Source organism: Protopterus annectens, chromosome 17.part0, assembly GCF_019279795.1.
Source record: "Protopterus annectens isolate FY-2018-M chromosome 17.part0, PAN1.0, whole genome shotgun sequence".
Classification (NCBI taxonomy): Eukaryota; Metazoa; Chordata; order Ceratodontiformes; family Protopteridae; genus Protopterus; species Protopterus annectens.
The window spans coordinates 96,497,954-96,518,358 of NC_056751.1; the positions used below are offsets into that span (position 1 = coordinate 96,497,954).

At 38.5% G+C, this 20,405-nt stretch overlaps 2 protein-coding genes across 2 annotated transcripts in view; one reads left to right on the forward strand and one right to left on the reverse strand.

Annotated features, from left to right (window-relative positions):
- Window positions 1-20,405, forward strand: part of DGKQ (diacylglycerol kinase theta) — a 2,194,335-nt gene that overhangs the window by 1,958,187 nt on the left and 215,743 nt on the right. The window lies entirely within an intron of this gene.
- SLC49A3 (solute carrier family 49 member 3) overlaps window positions 13,524-20,405 on the reverse strand; it is a 1,094,331-nt gene continuing 1,087,449 nt past the window's right edge. The window contains exon 10 of the mRNA XM_044059106.1: window positions 13,524-13,656. Coding sequence (XP_043915041.1) covers window positions 13,574-13,656 — 83 coding nt within the window. The 3' untranslated portion in view covers window positions 13,524-13,573. The remainder of the gene's footprint in view (window positions 13,657-20,405) is intronic.

Below are 20,405 nucleotides of genomic sequence, written 5' to 3' on the forward strand. Positions count from 1 at the left end.
TATTCTCATAATCACAAAATTGTTCCTTGAAACGTAGCTGCATACCTTCATTAGTGTTAATGCATCGCTCAGGGAAGATAGGCTGACTGATTAGAGGGTTAGTTTCCATACATAGAATACGATCCAAATTACTGCTGGTAGATATCCCCATATAGACTTCAAATCCTTCAGCCATGTTCAGTGTTGGTATCACAAGCAGCAAAACTAAAAAAGAGAAAATGTATACCAACAACCGCAAAGGAAGGGCTCAGAGCAGGCAATAATACAGCAACAGAAGAGCAGCGCCAAACCACCACAACTGTTCAGGATAAATACAATAATGCTTGTTTGAATGTAGTCTGATGAAGCGACCACAGAGGTCGTGAAAGCGCTTACTCTGAGCTCGTCAATAAAGAATTTTTGCATTTTTTATCGAAGCATTATTGAGTTTATCCTACCATTACATGAGATTTGTGCTGCTGCTACTTGGTCTACTTTTCACACATTTGTTTCTGACTACAAGCCAGCGATGCATCTAGATCCTATGCATCTTTCAGATCCACCATTCTTCGGAATGTCATTCCATGAGACCAGCCTGGATTATTGGTAGTTGGGGAATCTATCACATATACTGTGTTGGAAGGAAGAGGCAACATCGGATACACATTATGTTGTTTGTCTTTTCGGCATTTCTTGGTTCGGGGTTGCCACAGCGGAACTCCGGTCCACTAATGATTGGCAGTAGATTTTTTTATGGTGCCGAGTTGCCAGCCTGATGCCCAACCTTCAACGAAGGCACGCCCATTCACACATGTCTTTCGGAGGCCACTTGACCGTGTACTTACCATAATACTAGATCTGTGTTATCTTCTTCTGTTCAGCTCAACTATCCATCTTTCCTTCCTCATGCCTAACTTGTCATCTAGTGGCTGTTAATTGACTGATTTAAAAGATAAATTTGAACAAAGAGCGTAAGGCAGATACAATTTCAACGTTATCCGACCATTGAACAGTATCGAATATGTAGTCTGTACACCAAGAGCAAAAGGTTAAATGATTAATAAGTCATCTAAAAGTTACCAAACAAGCAAAATGTTCTGAAGTTCTCCAACATAAAGCAGATGCAATTCCAATGTATCGCTACTGTTACTATGTTGCCAAAGGCACTTTCTGTGCGTCAAAAGGCTAAAAGTTTAAATATTTCAAAAGTTACCAAAAGACTCCCAGGCAAACCATGAGATTTTAATGCATTCCCAGCTTCCTTCGATGTGTTTGTAGGTTACTACCAGCTGAACAAAACTGTTGAAACAATGCCAGCTAGCTATTCCGTGCAGTCGACCAAAACATGCAAACCAGTATGCAAACAAATCAGTTTGGACAGCGTTCCACTACTCGGTCAATGAATCCCTTATTCAAAAGAAGCAATATTCATTTCACTCCATTCCACCTTCCAAAAAACAGATCGACCAAGTAAATAATCCAAGGACTTTATATTTATTTAATATACAACAAATTGGCTAGCGCTTTCACCCGTAGGCTTCATCAGGCCACTTTATAACTGATGCAAAATTCAAATACATTTGTAATACTTTTTAAGGATAACATCACTTCCTCTAATTAGTGCATCAACTCTTACATGCTTTCAAATCACGCTCAACCTTTGTATTACTTTAAAAACATCAATATGCAAACTCTACAATAAAAACTAAATCATTCTTAACAAAAATAGTAAAAATACTAGCATTATAATTAAACCACCTTCTAACTATTCTACTTTTTATTTATCGTGGCTGTGCACACACGCTAATACTTGCCCAGTCTGCGCACAAAAACGGCATACATTTGCTAGGTCTAATGGACATTGCAAATGCTAAATGCTATATATATATATATAGCTGTAGTTAGTACGCGTTTTTGACGCTATATACATTTAACATGGCAAAGGCAAACTTATAATATAAACACACAAAAAGTAACAAAATTTTAACAATGGAATAATTGTACTAGCACCGATGCATCTTAAAATATTAAAATTATATGCATATATACTGTGTATTATTATGCATATATAAAAGTTTTACCATAAAGGACTCCAACCAAATACTCAGATAAAGCATTTGCACTGGTGTCACTTAATTATATGCATAAAAACATTGGATATATCGAACTAAACTGTATAATCCATATGTATTGATGAATTCATCATGCCTACATGTATAACAAATGTATGCCGTTTTTGTGCGCAGACTGGCAAGTATTAGCGTGTGTGCACAGCCACGATAAATAAAAAGTAGAATAGTTAGAAGGTGGTTTAATTATAATGCTAGTATTTTTACTATTTTTGTTAAGAATGATTTAGTTTTTATTGTAGAGTTTGCATATTGATGTTTTTAAAGTAATACAAAGGTTGAGCGTGATTTGAAAGCATGTAAGTTGATGCACTAATTAGAGAAAGTGATGTTATCCTTAAAAAGTATTATAAATGTATTTGAATTTTGCATCAGTTATAAAGTGGCCTGATGAAGCCTACGGGTGGCGCTTAGCCAATTTGTTGTATATTAAATAAATATAAAGTCCTTGGATTATTTACTTGGTCGATCCGTTTTTTGGAAGGTGGAATGGAGTGAAATGAATATTGCTTCTTTTGAATAAGGGATTCATTGACCGAGTAGTGGAACGCTGTCCAAACTGATTTGTTTGCATACTGGTTTGCATGTTTTGGTCGACTGCACAGAATAGCTAGCTGGCGTTGTTTCAACAGTTTTGTTCAGCTGGTAGTAACCTACAAACATGTCGAAGGAAGATGGGAATGCATTAAAATCTCATGGTTTGCCTGGGAATCTTTTGGTAACTTTTGAAATATTTAAACTTTTAGCCTTTTGACGCACAGAAAGTGCCTTTGGCAACATAGTAACAGTAGCGATACATTGGAATTGCATCTGCTTTATGTTGGAGAACTTCAGAACATTTTGCTTGTTTGGTAACTTTTAGATGACTTATTAATCATTTAACCTTTTGCTCTTGGTGTACAGACTACATATTCGATACTGTTTAATGGTCGGATAACGTTGAAATTGTATCTGCCTTATGCTCTTTGTTCAAATTTATCTTTTAAATTCTTGTCTTATTAGGAGCGTATTCAACAGCCAATATTTATATTTTCATGTTAATTGACTGAGTTGCATGTGTCCAGGACCTTGTCAAATATTCAGCCTTGAGATGGGTTATTGTTCCATTCACTGTTTGTATGCTGCCCATTTTTAGTGTTTTTGGAAAAAATATTAGGTGCATACAGGCAAACTCAATCTGAGGTATTGTCGGTACAAGAAGAAATTATGAGTAAGGGTAGGAGCCTGAGTCCTGGATCCAAGAAGTTGGAAAAAGGCACCAAGGTTGGATCCAATAAGATCCAATAACCACATATGTTCAGTTGGATGGAAGAAGATAACACGGATTTAACGTTATGATAAGGATATAGCTTTCATTTAGAGCAATAGTTTCTAAGAAGGATCTATCATACATCTCATGATACACAAAAATCATAGAATTTATTATTCATTAAATGGGCGAATAAAAATGGATCTTTTTTGATGGTTCCACCTGAGATGAGCACTGTTGTTTTCTGCAGGAATCGTTTGGTGTAAATTCGTTATGTATTTGGAGGATAATTTTCATTTCAAGTGCCTGTGTGTGGTCAAGTGAAAGTTCTGCAGTATTCAGATGCTTGAAGTAGTAACAATTCTGAGTGTGTCAGCCAGTCATGTTAATCTCGGGTGGCACAGAGTTGCAACAGTTATCATTGCTGTCAAATTGCAGTTGGTTCTCCAGCTCATTTCCTACCTGGCATGCCTTCATGTAGAGACTGCATATCCAAGTTTGTTTCCGCGATATGCTGTTGTTTCTCCTCACATTCCAAAGACAAATGTTCCTCCAAATTAACCACAGATTGTGTGTGTGTGTGTGTGTGTGTGTGTGTGTGTGCGTGCATGCGTGCGTGCGTGCATGCATGCATGCATGCGTGTGTGTGTGTGCGTGTGTGTGTATGTGTATGCTCTTCAGTGATCTAGCATCCTACCCATGATTAGTTCCTTTCTCTTGCATCCACTGAGTATTGGAACAGGTTCCTGCTCCCTGCAGCTAACCCTGAATTGGATAAAATGCTTACAGCACAGGAATAAATGTTAATCCTTGTTTCTGGACAGCACATTTTTATGACATCAGTGTATGCACACCTTGTAGTAGCTACTGACAACTTGTGATAGGCCTTGTAACTGTACTGTAACATAAAACTAAGTGTGACTGCTTTGTATAGTGTACATGAAGCACAAGCATGAAATGCGTTCACACAGCACTGCTTTGTATAGTGTATCACCAGCAGTAAAACAAAGAAATGCACACATGAAGCACAAGCATGAAATGCATTCACACAGCACTGCTTTGTATAGTATATCACCAGCAGTAAAACAAAGAAATGCACACATGAAGCACAAGCATGAAATGCGTTCACACAGCACTGCTTTGTATAGTGTATCACCAGCAGTAAAACAAAGAAATGCACACATGAAGCACAAGCATGAAATGCTTTCACACAGCACTGCTTTGTGTAGTGTATCACCAGCAGTAAAACAAAGAAATGCACACATGAAGCACAAGCATGAAATGCGTTCACACAGCACTGCTTTGTATAGTGTATCACCAGCAGTAAAACAAAGAAATGCACACATGAAGCACAAGCATGAAATACATTCACACAGCACTGCTTTGTATAGTGTATCACCAGCAGTAAAACAAAGAAATGCGTTCACACAGCACTGCTTTGTATAGTGTATCACCAGCAGTAAAACAAAGAAATGCACACATGAAGCACAAGCATGAAATGCGTTCACACAGCTCTGCTTTGTATAGTGTATCACCAGCAGTAAAACAAAGAAATGCACACATGAAGCACAAGCATGAAATGCTTTCACACAGCACTGCTTTGTATAGTGTATCACCAGCAGTAAAACAAAGAAATGCACACATGAAGCACAAGCATGAAATGCGTTCACACAGCACTGCTTTGTATAGTGTATCACCAGCAGTAAAACAAAGAAATGCACACATGAAGCACAAGCATGAAATGCGTTCACACAGCACTGCTTTGTATAGTGTATCACCAGCAGTAAAACAAAGAAATGCACACATGAAGCACAAGCATGAAATCGTTCACACATCACTGCTTTGTATAGTGTATCACCAGCATTAAAACAAAGAAATGCACACATGAAGCACAAGCATGAAATCGTTCACACAGCACTGCTTTGTATAGTGTATCACCAGCAGTAAAACAAAGAAATGCACACATGAAGCACAAGCATGAAATGCGTTCACACAGCACTGCTTTGTATAGTGTATCACCAGCAGTAAAACAAAGAAATGCACACATGAAGCACAAGCATGAAATGCGTTCACACAGCACTGCTTTGTATAGTGTATCACCAGCAGTAAAACAAAGAAATGCACACATGAAGCACAAGCATGAAATGCGTTCACACAGCACTGCTTTGTATAGTGTATCACCAGCAGTAAAACAAAGAAATGCACACATGAAGCACAAGCATGAAATGCGTTCACACAGCACTGCTTTGTATAGTGTATCACCAGCAGTAAAACAAAGAAATGCACACATGAAGCACAAGCATGAAATGCGTTCACACAGCACTGCTTTGTATAGTGTATCACCAGCAGTAAAACAAAGAAATGCACACATGAAGCACAAGCATGAAATGCGTTCACACAGCACTGCTTTGTATAGTGTATCACCAGCAGTAAAACAAAGAAATGCACACATGAAGCACAAGCATGAAATGCGTTCACACAGCACTGCTTTGTATAGTGTATCACCAGCAGTAAAACAAAGAAATGCACACATGAAGCACAAGCATGAAATGCGTTCACACAGCACTGCTTTGTATAGTGTATCACCAGCAGTAAAACAAAGAAATGCACACATGAAGCACAAGCATGAAATGCGTTCACACAGCACTGCTTTGTATAGTGTATCACCAGCAGTAAAACAAAGAAATGCACACATGAAGCACAAGCATGAAATGTGTTCACACAGCACTGCTTTGTATAGTGTATCACCAGCAGTAAAACAAAGAAATGCACACATGAAGCACAAGCATGAAATGTGTTCACACAGCACTGCTTTGTATAGTGTATCACCAGCAGTAAAACAAAGAAATGCACACATGAAGCACAAGCATGAAATCTGTTCACACAGCACTGCTTTGTATAGTGTATCACCAGCAGTAAAACAAAGAAATGCACACATGAAGCACAAGCATGAAATGCGTTCACACAGCACTGCTTTGTATAGTGTATCACCAGCAGTAAAACAAAGAAATGCACACATGAAGCACAAGCATGAAATGCGTTCACACAGCACTGCTTTGTATAGTGTATCACCAGCAGTAAAACAAAGAAATGCACACATGAAGCACAAGCATGAAATGCGTTCACACAGCACTGCTTTGTATAGTGTATCACCAGCAGTAAAACAAAGAAATGCACACATGAAGCACAAGCATGAAATGCGTTCACACAGCACTGCTTTGTATAGTGTATCACCAGCAGTAAAACAAAGAAATGCACACATGAAGCACAAGCATGAAATGCGTTCACACAGCACTGCTTTGTATAGTGTATCACCAGCAGTAAAACAAAGAAATGCACACATGAAGCACAAGCATGAAATGCGTTCACACAGCACTGCTTTGTATAGTGTATCACCAGCAGTAAAACAAAGAAATGCACACATGAAGCACAAGCATGAAATGCGTTCACACAGCACTGCTTTGTATAGTGTATCACCAGCAGTAAAACAAAGAAATGCACACATGAAGCACAAGCATGAAATCGTTCACACATCACTGCTTTGTATAGTGTATCACCAGCAGTAAAACAAAGAAATGCACACATGAAGCACAAGCATGAAATGCGTTCACACAGCACTGCTTTGTATAGTGTATCACCAGCAGTAAAACAAAGAAATGCACACATGAAGCACAAGCATGAAATGCGTTCACACAGCACTGCTTTGTATAGTGTATCACCAGCAGTAAAACAAAGAAATGCACACATGAAGCACAAGCATGAAATGCGTTCACACAGCACTGCTTTGTATAGTGTATCACCAGCAGTAAAACAAAGAAATGCACACATGAAGCACAAGCATGAAATGCGTTCACACAGCACTGCTTTGTATAGTGTATCACCAGCAGTAAAACAAAGAAATGCACACATGAAGCACAAGCATGAAATGCGTTCACACAGCACTGCTTTGTATAGTGTATCACCAGCAGTAAAACAAAGAAATGCACACATGAAGCACAAGCATGAAATGCGTTCACACAGTACTGCTTTGTATAGTGTATCACCAGCAAATACATGTGCTTACTGAGTCAGGAAGGAGGCCACACTTGCTGAAAGCTGAGCAATCTCCTCTTTTCGTGTATGCTTCGCTTTCCTCTGCTGGGCACCAGATGGTTGTTTTCTCTTCACTGCAGCTTCCATCCTATCAGAAATACAAGCTGTATTAATGCAGCAGAATAGCTGTGTGTAATGTACATGTAATACGTATACACTTACATGCACAGAAATATAAGTAAAGTACTGCCACAATGCTTCTGAGGTAAATCGCAAAATCGGATGGTTGTTGTATTAAAAGCTGTTGCAGGTAAAAACAAATTTAACGACAACAGCATATTCACTGGACATGTCTATCCAGGTCACTTCTGCTGAGAAGTCACATCTGAGTCCTGCCATCCAGGTTAACCCCTTTATTCCTTTTCAATGGCTGTTGTCCAATGTCACGTCATCCTTTTGCTGGATTCTGTCTTGGGATTGAAAACCAGATATTCTGTATCCAAGCCAAGAGTTTGGCAGCTCATTCTTTCCCTAGATAGATGGCATAGTCAACCAATTTGGTTCCCCTAGGACTAAACTCCCTCCCCTTGCACTGATGGCAGTGGTTTGTTTTAGCCCCACTAGTGCTGCTGACTGTAGGATCTGCAGCCCCTAGGCAAGTAGCCCTTAAAAGTTAGGGAAATCTCTCAGCATACTCTTAGGTGTGGTTACAGGGAATTTTAAATAAATAAATTGCCACATATAAGCTAGTGTTAAGTGATCTACTGTGCACATGGCAGTAGAGTTGTTGTCTGGGCACAGGGCATGAGGTTAAGGATGAGGTCCGTCTGCTAGGCTTGTATCAAATTTCCACACTACAGAATACTGTCAAATTCCATGCATATCAAAGCAGCTGTATAGATGCAGCTGTGTTCCTGAGAAATAAATGCAACACGAAATTCAAAATTTAAACTCTAATATAAATAGGCTATATAATAAAAGGAAAAAATCTTTGCTTATACAAATCTAACTCTCAAGAAGCCAAAAACAGTCTTGATGTACTGGAGTAGTACAAGTGAGTCACTGTTTAACTAGTCTCCTGCTGTATTTGGCTTTAATGAAGAAGGATACACCTCCACCTTTGGTTCTTTGATGCTCTTTTTGAGGTCTGAATGTGAGGAAGGCACTGAGCCTTGCACAGCCAGGGTGCTGTCTGCTGCTGTGAACCATATCGCAGTAACTGCACAGAAGCTAGCATCTTCCAAGGTGGATACAGCAGTGATCTCATTGCTGGCACAGTTTCAGATGAGCAAGCAGATCTGTTAAAATTGGGGTGCTTTCTTTTCATGTACAACACACACTGGGTCCATACTTCACAACTGTGCTGAGTTTTGCAGAATGTCCAGATTTTCACCTCCATACTTTTGTTTTTTTCCTTCAACAATTTGTGGATTTCTGGCAAATCAGAGGACTAAAGTCACTAAATAGCATACATTTGAATTTCAGAATTCATATATTTCAGAAAATGCATGCAAACACAAATTCTGATGTTCTAGCAATGTTCTAAGTTTATAAGATAAATATGTAAAATATGTCCCTATTTTTGGGCCTTTGTTCACACATTATTGTGGTCTTTGTCCAGATTTCTTCTGCTAAGAGTTGAGAGGTATGCCAACAGTGCTTAAGAGTGTAGCTACTTATTGCTTAAGTGGAACAGCTTGTTTAAAATTTTGGCATTCAGCAACAAGTTCCAACTGTCAGAGCAAGGTAAGCAACAAACTGCAAGTCAGTAACGTGGGAATGGGCAAACAAGCAACTACGCAGCTGCAACCATGGAAATGCGCAGACGCAAATGTGGAAGTCTCGTTCTTTTCTCAAGCAGAGGCTAGAGTATCAACATGCACTTACATGAATTCTGATGTAAAACAGTTTTCATACTGCATCTGTAATTTGCAACACCACCACCCTCACAAATACGTTCCCACCTGGCTACTGCTGCTGAAAGTAAACCTTCTAAAATGACATGCAATCAGTAGGAAGGCATCTACTTACACAAATACTTAATTTTTTTATTAGTGTGTGCTTTTTGAATTTCTGCTTCCTTCTCTTTAAAAGTTCAGGGTGGCAGCAATTTAGGCTACCATATCAATGTCTGCACTGATCACTGGACCATGGAATGCCTGAAAGCCTTGTTTACAGATAGCCATTTCATACCAGAAATCTTCTTTATAAAATAAATGTCGCAGACACCCATCAGATGCCCTCAGAAAATACAGTGAAGAAAAGACATTTATAAAATATACATGCCTAGCTAGATACCTCCATTTAGCAGTACTAGAATTAGCTAGGCTTTTATACAGTTAATCTCCCGGGCCAATCACGTAAAAGCACAACAAGGCTTCTACCAGAAGTTTCCAACTTGGATGAATTGAACTCCTTGGAAATAAACACTAACCCTGAAATGTTCAACAAAATACAGACAAAAGTGTACAATACAGAAAAACTTTGCACAACTACTAACATATTATAATACAGTACTCTCTTCTCACACTGCATTCTTACAGAAAGATGCCCAAACCAAGAATTGGCAAGCTGCAGTTAATATCCAAACAAAGTTATAAGATCCAGGGTTCACAGATTTATAGGAGGTTACAATGCTAATGGCCATAGGACATTTAATAGGCTAGCCATGTTATAGCCATGTTCCCACAGGCCATTTTCATTTGGCCTAGACTTCTGAGAAATAGATTCCAAATAGTAAAGGGTTCAGCATAAATCTATAAACCCATGTCGTAGTACCATAAACACTCAAGAAATAACTAATAAATGAAAACTATAATATGCTGTGGGGTTAAATCCCCCGCAAAGTCTGCTTCAGTAGTTTCCCCATGTATGCACAACCACCAAAATGAAACAGTTCCCCTAATGACCAAAAGCAAATGACATCAAAATGAATAATTTCCCCCAAGGTTCCCTTAATTACTTTTCCATATATGCAAAATCACAAAAATAAAACAAATTTCCCCAGTGACTTCAGCTGTCTTTGTATGCATAATAACCACAAAAGTACGTCAAAATTAATCATTCCCCACAAGGATTCCATGCGTACTTTGTCCATGTATGCACAAGCACTAAAAGGAAACAATTTCTCCAATGACCCCTTCAGTCACCTTTGTCCATGCATGCACAAGCACCACCAAATGACTTCATAATGAATCATCCCCCCCCCCCCCAGGTTCCCCTTAATTACTTTTCCACGTATGCACAAGCACAAAAATAAAACAAATTTCCCCAGTGACTTCAGCTGTCTGTTTGTATGCATAGTAACCACAAATTCCCCACAAGGATTCCTGGCGTACTTTGTCCATGTATGTACAAGCACAAGAATTAAACATTTTCCCCCAAAGACTCCTTCAGTACTTTGTCTGTGTATGTACAAGCACTAAAATGAAATTTTCTCCAATGACCCTGTCAGGTTTGTCCATGTATGCACAAGCATCTAATGACATCAAAATAAATTGTTTCCCCCAATGTTCCCTTAATTACTTTTCCATGTACACAAGCACAAAAATTAAACATTTTCCCTAACGACTTCTTCAGCAATGTGTTTGTATGCACAGTAATCACAAAATTACATCAAAATGAATCATTTCCTCCAAGGTTCCCTTTTATTGCTTTATATTAATGTTCAGTAAACTCAGCACTTCTGTAGATTAACTAGGCAAAAATTTTAAACACCTAAGGATGTAAAAGATAGAATACATTGTTTTATTCAGTCTCAGGAAGACTGACATGCCCAAAACACATTGTGATAAGATAGTCTTACATTTTTAGTTAATTTGCCTTGTGGCAGTAATAACACGGAAGCAATGATTTAAAAACAAGATATTAATACAGTGCACGGTTAAATGTAACCAAAGGGTTACATTCCAAGAAACAAAAGAAGATGAAGACTGTAGAAAGAAGGAAGAGTGTACAACCAAAAATGACTGTCTCAGTGCATCTAAAACAATCCTTCTGTCTGCTTTTATTGCCCAACCTTTCTGATCTATGCAATGGGAGGAATTCTTGCTCAAAAACCTCAATGTCCTCCCTATAAGTGTGAGACGTATTATGCATGAAATTGTTATTTCAACCAAAATCACTACCGTCCCTATTCCTTTCAAAAGGTACCCCCTTAGTGTTGTTATGATACCCTATTTTGTGTCTTTCGGCTTATCCCGGTTAGGGGTCGCCACAGCGGAACTCAGGTCCACTAATGATTGGTAGTGGATTTTTACATGCCGAGTTACCAGCACTGACGCACAACCTTCAACAAAGGCACGTCCCATTCACGTATGCCTCCACACAGAAGACGCTCTAGCTGAGAATCGAACAGGAGAACGTCTTGCGTCTTGTTGTGAGGCGACAACGTTACTGCAGCACCGATACCCTATATCCTGTGGTAATCCCAAGCTGTGAAGTGAGAAATGATAAGCTTTAGGTAGGGATAAGCACTTGTAATCAAGTTCATCTATTTCTAATTTCTTATGCTTACATGCTAAATTATTTTTGACCATCTGTTCTGTTTTTTTCAAAAATGGCATCATATCTAGACAAACTGCTCTCAAATACCAAATAATTAGTAAACTACTATCAAATAATCAATCATTAGCAAAAGAAGATGAAGACTGTAGAAAGAAGGAAAAGTGCACATGCATGTCTCCGTGCATCCAGTGTTGTTACCTATTACAAGAGATTAGAGAACACATTGGCATTCTTAAAAGATATGTCAGCCATGTTGGATTTTCTAGGCAGTGCTATTTTAAGTAGTAAAAAAAAAAAAACACAACAAACAAAGAATTCCCTACGGCAACAGTAACTGCAAAACCAGCCACTGTGAAAAGAACACCAAAAATATGCTAAGCGCTTCATCATTCTTTAATAAAGAAATTATACAGACAGTAAGAAGTTGTTACCATATTTTTAGCGTTTTTCTCAATGGTGGCTGGTTTTGTTTCAAACATATGACTGCCATTGTGTTTGCGCAATTGTATTTTGTTTGGTTTGTTGGTGGGTTTTACTACAGATTTTAAATGCACACGCCACTGCTGCTTAAAATTAATTTCTACACTGGATTGGATTGGAAAACAGTACTTTTTTACCACCAATACCGGATACCGGGCAGTTGAGAGAGACTTGCTTGTCTTGTTCATCTGCATCCACCAGTCACACTCAGAAGATTACATCCATGGTAGGCGCAGCGCACTTAAATGTGATTTAAAAAAAAAAGAAAGCTGCTTGAGGAAAGGAAAAGACGAATAAAAGCCACTAGCATGTGGCTTGCGAGTGGTAAGCAACTTAAGCACTTAGAACCCCCCCCCAAAAAAAAAAAAATGCTCTTCCGATTACGTTGCGAAAATCAGCGAAATCGCTACAAGTTTTTTTACCACCAATACCGCATACCGGGCAGTTGAGAGAGACTTGCTTGTCTTGTTCATCTGCATCCACCAGTCACACTCAGAAGATTACGTCCATGGTAGGCGCAGCGCACTTAAATGTGATTTAAAAAAAAAAGAAAGCTGCTTGAGGAAAGGAAAAGATGAATAAAAGCCACTAGCATGTGGCTTGCGAGTGGTAAGCAACTTAAGCACTTGGAACCCCCCCCCCAAAAAAAAAATGCTCTTCCGATTAAGTTGCGAAAATCAACGAAATCGCTACGAGTTCACTTTCTTCAATATTATACTGTGTCATTATTACAGTAATCAACCAGTAGTATTTTTTTTTTAAACTTACTTACACGTACAGTCAGGAATTTCAGGTTCAGGTGCAAATCTCCGCAGCAACACAAGATGAGCCAGGTCAGTCAGTGGAGGTTGGAACTTAAGATTAGACTGACTTTACCCATGTACTCCCTTTTAATGTTGGCTATCTACTCTCGTGTTCTCACACGCTCTCTCGCAACTAAAGCGGGACCAATCAGCAGCCATTGGTTTGTAGCTAATCATGGTTGCTACAGCCAGCCAGATTCTACCCCCCACTCCAAATAAACTGTACTGAAATGCGTACAGTCAGTATGCCTCCCGACGTCCCTGTAACCTTCCAGCAGATTCAACACTACAAAACAATCCAAACTAGACTTAACAAATTAAGTTATTTGCATATTACTTACATAGATTTAACTTTATTTGTTGCTTGTGTACTTCTTGCCAACTGCAGGTGAAATTCAGCTGTGCAAGTTCTTTAGGCAGTGTGATATGATAACTCTGACTACTGGTGCTGCTGCAGAAGGTATATGTGCTTGTTTCACTGGGAGGGAGAGAGAGAGAGAGAAAAAGTTAAGGATTTCTTGATGGTTGAACTAGTTAGGTACAGTACTATTTGTCTACTCATCCACCTTAAGTAATGTTTGGAAAACAAAAGCAGTGCACTATATTTCACAGTTTTGCATTTCAGCTTCATAGCTTTTAAACAGGACAATACAGGAGATATTTGTAGGTATGCAAGTTTGGGATTACTAAAAACAAAAATGCTGGCTTCCACAATATTGAAGGACAGAAAGAAAAATAAACTAACAACAGTTATGTGTATACATGCAAGTCTGGGGTTACTAAGATTAGGTTTACATGTAGAAATCTGTTAGTTCATACAAACATAAAATCAGGTATTATAATAGAAGCCTTCAGTAGAAGTGAGTGGAAACATATATACATAACTTAACATATGTACTACAGATTAGCAGTGAGAAAGAAAAGAGAGAGAAAAAAAAGAACACTTAGCCATATGGCAACAGACTATAAACTTATTTGATGTAACAGCAGTACAAACAACAAGAAAAATTGTGATGGTTTCACTGAATCCTACTGTAAAACACCCAGCCAGTAGAAACCTGCTAAAACAGTTGCTACACATTAATAGAAGTGAGTGGAAACATATATACATAACATAATAATATATACATAACATAATAATATATACATACATACATATATACATAACAAAATAGAAGTCTAAATCTCAAAATGCACTCACTCGAGGCACTCCTTAAAATGGAGAACATTGATATCTGTGCAGTGACTGAGAACCTGGTTCAAGGCTCCAGAGTGCACCCCTGCACTACCAGGCTATAACTCATACCACACTTTTCGGCCATGTAACCTGGACCGGAACACCAAAGGTGGAGGTGTGTGCATATTCATTTAGGATATCCACACCTCCAGGCTAGTTGCTCAGCATAATGCATCCGAGGTTATCCAAGTGCAACTAACTCTGGGCAAAACTGCAATCCAAATTGTAGCTTGCTACAGATCCCCCACCATGCCCTAGGATTCCCACTCATCTTTTCTTGATATACTGGAAAATATTAGGGTTCAACCAAACACTCTGATAATGAGCGATTTCAACTACCCCACCATTAACTGGGAAAACTACTCATGTACCAACTCCTTCACTCAACGCTTTCTGGAATTCATAAACTCCAAATGCCCTGGATCAACTTATCCACACCCCCACCAGGGGCAACAATATCCTAGATCTAGTCATTACAAACACACCTGAAGTCAACGCCTCATTGGTCTGATCCAACCATAAGCTAATCACCCTAGATATCCACATCCTGCCTCCACCCCCCCATTAAGGAAACCATGGTAAAAAATTTCTCAAAAGCCAACTTCATGCTTCTTGAGACAGAAGTGGTGAACTTCATGACACCCATGCAGATGGACAATACAGTTACGACTACTGAATCCTACACAATTGCACTTTATAAGTACGTGCATGGATCGTGCTATCCCAAACAGAACCAAGACGCTATCCTCCGAAACAAAGGAAGCCAATTTGGTGTTCCCCTGCCATAAACAGACTGTACAACAGAAGGAAAAAACTGGTGCAAAAGAGAGTAAAACCCCATGAGTGGAGGAGCTCCCTGGTCAGCATCAGTAAGAAGCTGCAATCCCTGATAAAATCCTCCAAAGCTAGTTATAAAAACAAAATCGCCACTGATTCTAAAGACAACCACAAAGCATTCTATAGCTATGTCAAGAATCTCAATGGCAACACTCAGATCTGCTCTGAGTTACAGCACAATGGCACTAAATATACAGACCCAACTGATATTGCCAACATCCTGGCAGATAGGGTCAGTGATAACATTACCCCCCCTCACCCCCTAAAGGGCCCATCTCTATACCGGAAGAATGCAAAGTTCCTGTAATCACGGCTGCACAGGTAAAAAACACACTCTTCAAAGCCAAGAACACAGCATCCATGGGACCAGACAACAGCTCAGGCTGTGTTCTACACTAACTACAGAATGAACTGGCACCCCACCTAAGTACCATGTTCAATCATAGTCTGACCTCAGGCTTTGTGTCCACTGAATGGTGCACTGCGACGGTTATCCCACTCCACAAGGGGGGAGCCACCATGGACCCCAGGAACTACCGCCCCATTAGCCTGTTGAGCCTGGTCTGCAAGGCCATGGAACGTATCATCATGGAACTTATAAACAAAGATATTGGTAATCTCCAAACTCTGGATCCCAACCAGTTCAGGTTTGTAAAAGGCAGATCATGTCTCCTAAACCTGCTAGACTTCTTTGAAGCAGTCACCAAAGCCGTAGATGAGGGTAAGGTGGTTCATACAGCCTATCTAGATCTTGCGAAGGCTTTCAACACCATCCCCCACTATGGAATAATAGATAAACTCACTAAACTAGGTATGAATCCCTATGTCACAAAATGGGTTGCCAACTGGCTCACTGACAGAACCCACACTGTGAAAGTAGCAGAGTCCAAATCCGACTTCAGACCAGTGACAAGTGGAGTACCACAGGGTTCAGTCCTGGGTCCTCTCCTGTTTGGTATCTACTTCTCTGAAGTACAGGCTAACACAGAAGGTCTTTGAAGTTCGCAGATGACTGCAAACTAGGAGCCATAATCGAAACTCCTAACAATGTGGACATCTTACAAAAGGGCCTCACTGAGACAGATGCCTGGTGTCAAAGCCATGGCCTCAAGCTCAATGCCAAAAAGTGCATTGTCATCCCCCTTTGGTAAAAACTCTGTACCCATGAACTACAACATAGGCGGTAGTATACTTAACACCGAAAGTGTGATAAGAGACCTTGGGACACAGGTGGACAGTAGTCTCTCCTTTGATAATCACATCGCCACAGTAGTCAGGAAATCCTTCTGCGTGACACACCTCATCACAAAAGGTTTCTCGTCCATAAAAAGAGGTCATTGTTCCCCTCTACTCATCACTCATTAGACCCATTATAGAGTATAATGCCCCTTTTGATATGTACCTCACAAGACATCTACAACAACTGGAAAGGCCGCAGAAATACCTCACAAAGAGGATTACCAGCCTCTAACAGATTCCCTATGCAGGCAGTCTCAAAAAACTCCAGCTTTACTCTGTTGCATATCGCCTACTGAGAGGTGATCTTTGCCTAACATACAAAGCTATGTTAAACCCAGAGCTGTTGGACATGCTCCACTTAAAGAAATCCCAATCCCTCCGAGCTACACACTCTAGGGACCTTGTCACCACAATAAACAGAACATGCCGGAGGGATAGATTCCTGTCCCAGAGACTTCCCATACTCTGGAATAAACTACCTATCTATATCAAACAAAGCTCCTCATTAACACTCTTCAAGAAAAATCTTGATGATTGGATGGGAGATAGGAACTTCACCCCGGGGATCACTTCTGTGGCTCTGCTCAACAGTGGCACAGGAAAATAATTTTCTTGGGTGGCAAAAGCCAGGGTACCTTTTTGGCTGGGCTTGTATAGGCCCTTGGGCCAATAGCCTAGAACCTATCTATGAACCTATGTACCTAATAGCAGAAAGACAAATTTTGCTGCTATTACTGCAACCTAGAGTAAAAAGTCAGTAGACATGTGCTGATATATTTACTACACATTAAAGCAAAGACACAACATTTAGACACATTTAAACACAGTGAAATCTTAGTTATATTTTTCTAGTACAAGTTTGAACCAAAATGAAATAAACCATAATGATTAAGAATATACAAGAATCTTCTAAGATGGCCACCAAGTAGATAGCACATACTTCAGCTTGCTCCAATTACTAGCTATGACTCTAACCCCATCGAAGGCTACTGCTGCTGCAAAAAATTACAAAAAACATCTCCTACGAAAACCAAGCTACTTCCCTATCTGTGAGAATCTTATTTCCAACTTCTGAGTTAAAAAAATAAGAAATACATAGCTTGGATCTGGGAGGTGACTAAGCAGTGATTCCTGTACATGTGCTTGGGCCTGCAATTGGCAAGTAGCAGCTATAAAGAAAAGAAGCATTTTTCCACACCGCAAAGAAATAATGGAACAAATGGAAACACACACATCTAAGACCAGAATATCAAATTGCATTTCCTGAGAAAGAAATTAGCACTTAGAGGCAGAAAACTACTAAAATACAAGCTGAAACTGCAAAGCATCATCTGAAACCAAAAAAGTGAACAATCATTTGATATGGGTGAATTAAAAGAAGCCTTGATACCTCTGCAAACAGAAATACAGTCTTTCTCTTCAAACACAACGTTTGGAAATAACTTAGATCAAATAATGATCAGACTAGATAAAAATGAGGCTAGAATACTGAGCAGTGAGACAAAGATAGAAGAAATACAGAAAGTTACCTCCATTATTGAAAGCTCAGTCAAAGAAATGCAACAAAAACTGATTGATCTAGAAGCTAGAGCAAGAAGAAATAATGTATTGGTCAGAGGAGTCCCAGAAAAGTATGAACAATCACAGCTAACTAATGTGGCAAAAGAAATCTTTGATCTTATTCTTGATAACAAAGAACTATCTCAAACAATTGTCATTGAAAGAATACACCAAGCTTTAAGAAAATATCAAACCCTGGATGCTCCCAGGCAAGTATATGTAAGGATTCTAAATGCTTCACATGCTCAAGCAATAATTCAAGTTGCAAAAAAAAAAAAAAGAAAATACATTATATGGAATGGCTGCAAGACAAATTTTGCACAGGACCTGCCTCTACAAATCAAACAATTAAAACAAGTTCTGTCGCCTTACTGCACTTACTTTAGTAAGCAAAAATATAAGATTCCAAGTGAAATATCCAGCGACTCTACACTTTCAATATAATGGCTTAAATTATGCAGTAAAAAACAATGAAGAAGCAAAAATGTTTTTTCTTAAAGCCTTTAAAGAATTACCAAACAAAATGACATGAAGATATGTGCTTTTCACTAAAAACACATCTAATACAAATAATCTATTCATCTAAACATTCATGTATGCTAAATTGAATCAAATGACAAGGTAAATTACTTAAATTACCTTCTTTCTACTTAAATCCACTGCATTCCGTTTAAATGTTCTAAATCCAGGCCTATTTCCATGTCGCTACAAAAGAACTACAAACTCCCATAATCCTTTGTGACTGCAAATCAGGAAGAATAAGCAAACTGAGGTCAAAGGAACATCTACAGCGTCCATCTAACCGCAAAACAATGCCGAAAACCCGCTTTTGCCAAAGAAAACGAAAGTAAGGCTTCTACATTTCTGAAACCTTTGGAACTGTATCCTAAAGATTAAAAAATTGAAGAATCTTGTGCCAACGGCGATTGGAAGGTAAATCCAGCCTAGAACTAAGTGCAGTAGTCTAAACATTTATTTACAATATAAATATATATGTATTTGTTTTTTTTCCTGAATATATACAAACTGGACAAATAAAAAACCTTCTAGGTCAGATGCTGTAGCAGATGTAGCTGCAACAAATAACTAGCCCTTATTAGGTCCAATAAAGTAAGAAGTTGGGTCTGTTTTATTTTATCTTCTTTCTTTTTTTTATTTATATATATATTTTTATGTTTAAATAAGTATGCATCAAAAAATGTAGGCATACCAATCTAGATAAGCAGAGACTATGAAAGACTCTTGATATTATTGTGTGATCAGCACTATAGATCTTAGATGTATATGTGCTTTATACATATAAAATAAATGGATAATCAGGATTATCGCTGACCCTTACTGTAAACATTGACCCAACAAGTAAGAACTGCTGTATACTAAAAGGACTGTGTTTGAAATCATCAAAATAAGGAACATGCAAGTAGAAACTGACAAACTATAACAAGTCATAATCAGTATGTGCATGTAATCATTTTCTTTGTGTGAGGTTGAAAGTAATGCTATGGTATGCTTTTGAAATTTACTATTTAAAGATTGCCTATTAAGTTAAATATTTAAATCTTAGTTAAAGACAGTTTACAAAATGCTCAGGCTAATTACTTTCAAATGAAGAAAGGGTTAGAAATCATATTTCTTGCTATTACATATGTTTTTGTTTGGACAAGCTGTTATGTGTGTTGCTGTAATTCTGCTGGGACTTTAAATTACAGGAACATTTTGTAATATAGTTGTAAATGTTCTATTTAACTCTCTTTCAATTAGTGGGCTAGCATGGGTATGCATGGGGGAGGGGGTCTGAAAGGGAGTGATGTAACGTATATATACATATCATCAACCTGTACAAAAATTCTAAGAAATTTTAAAAGTTGTATATGTCCCTATATATTTCTATTAGCCCAGAAAGTCAGCATTCTGTTTAATATATATTTTAAATGATTTCTGTAGATTCATGGAATGTAAAGGGCTGACAAAATAAGAAAAAAAATAATCTATTAATTCATTTAATTTTTAAATCTAAGGCAGGGATAACTTTAGTTCAGGAAACACATATGTTGAAAGAACAATGGGAGAAAGATACAAGAAAAATGGGCCAAACATATTTTTGCTGCTGGTGACAGTACAGCTTCTAGGGGAATTACTACAGTAGTTGAAAAAATCATTTGATGGCACTAGAATGAAGAGTAGCTACGACCCAAATGGTAGATGGTGTTATTTTACTTGTGAACTGCCTATGTTTTAAAAAACTTTGTTAGTCCTAAATGTATATGCCCCATGTTTGTATTAATTAAGCTACCTATACGAGATACATAGAATTCTAGAGAACTTTCCTATTTATATATCATAGAAGATGACTG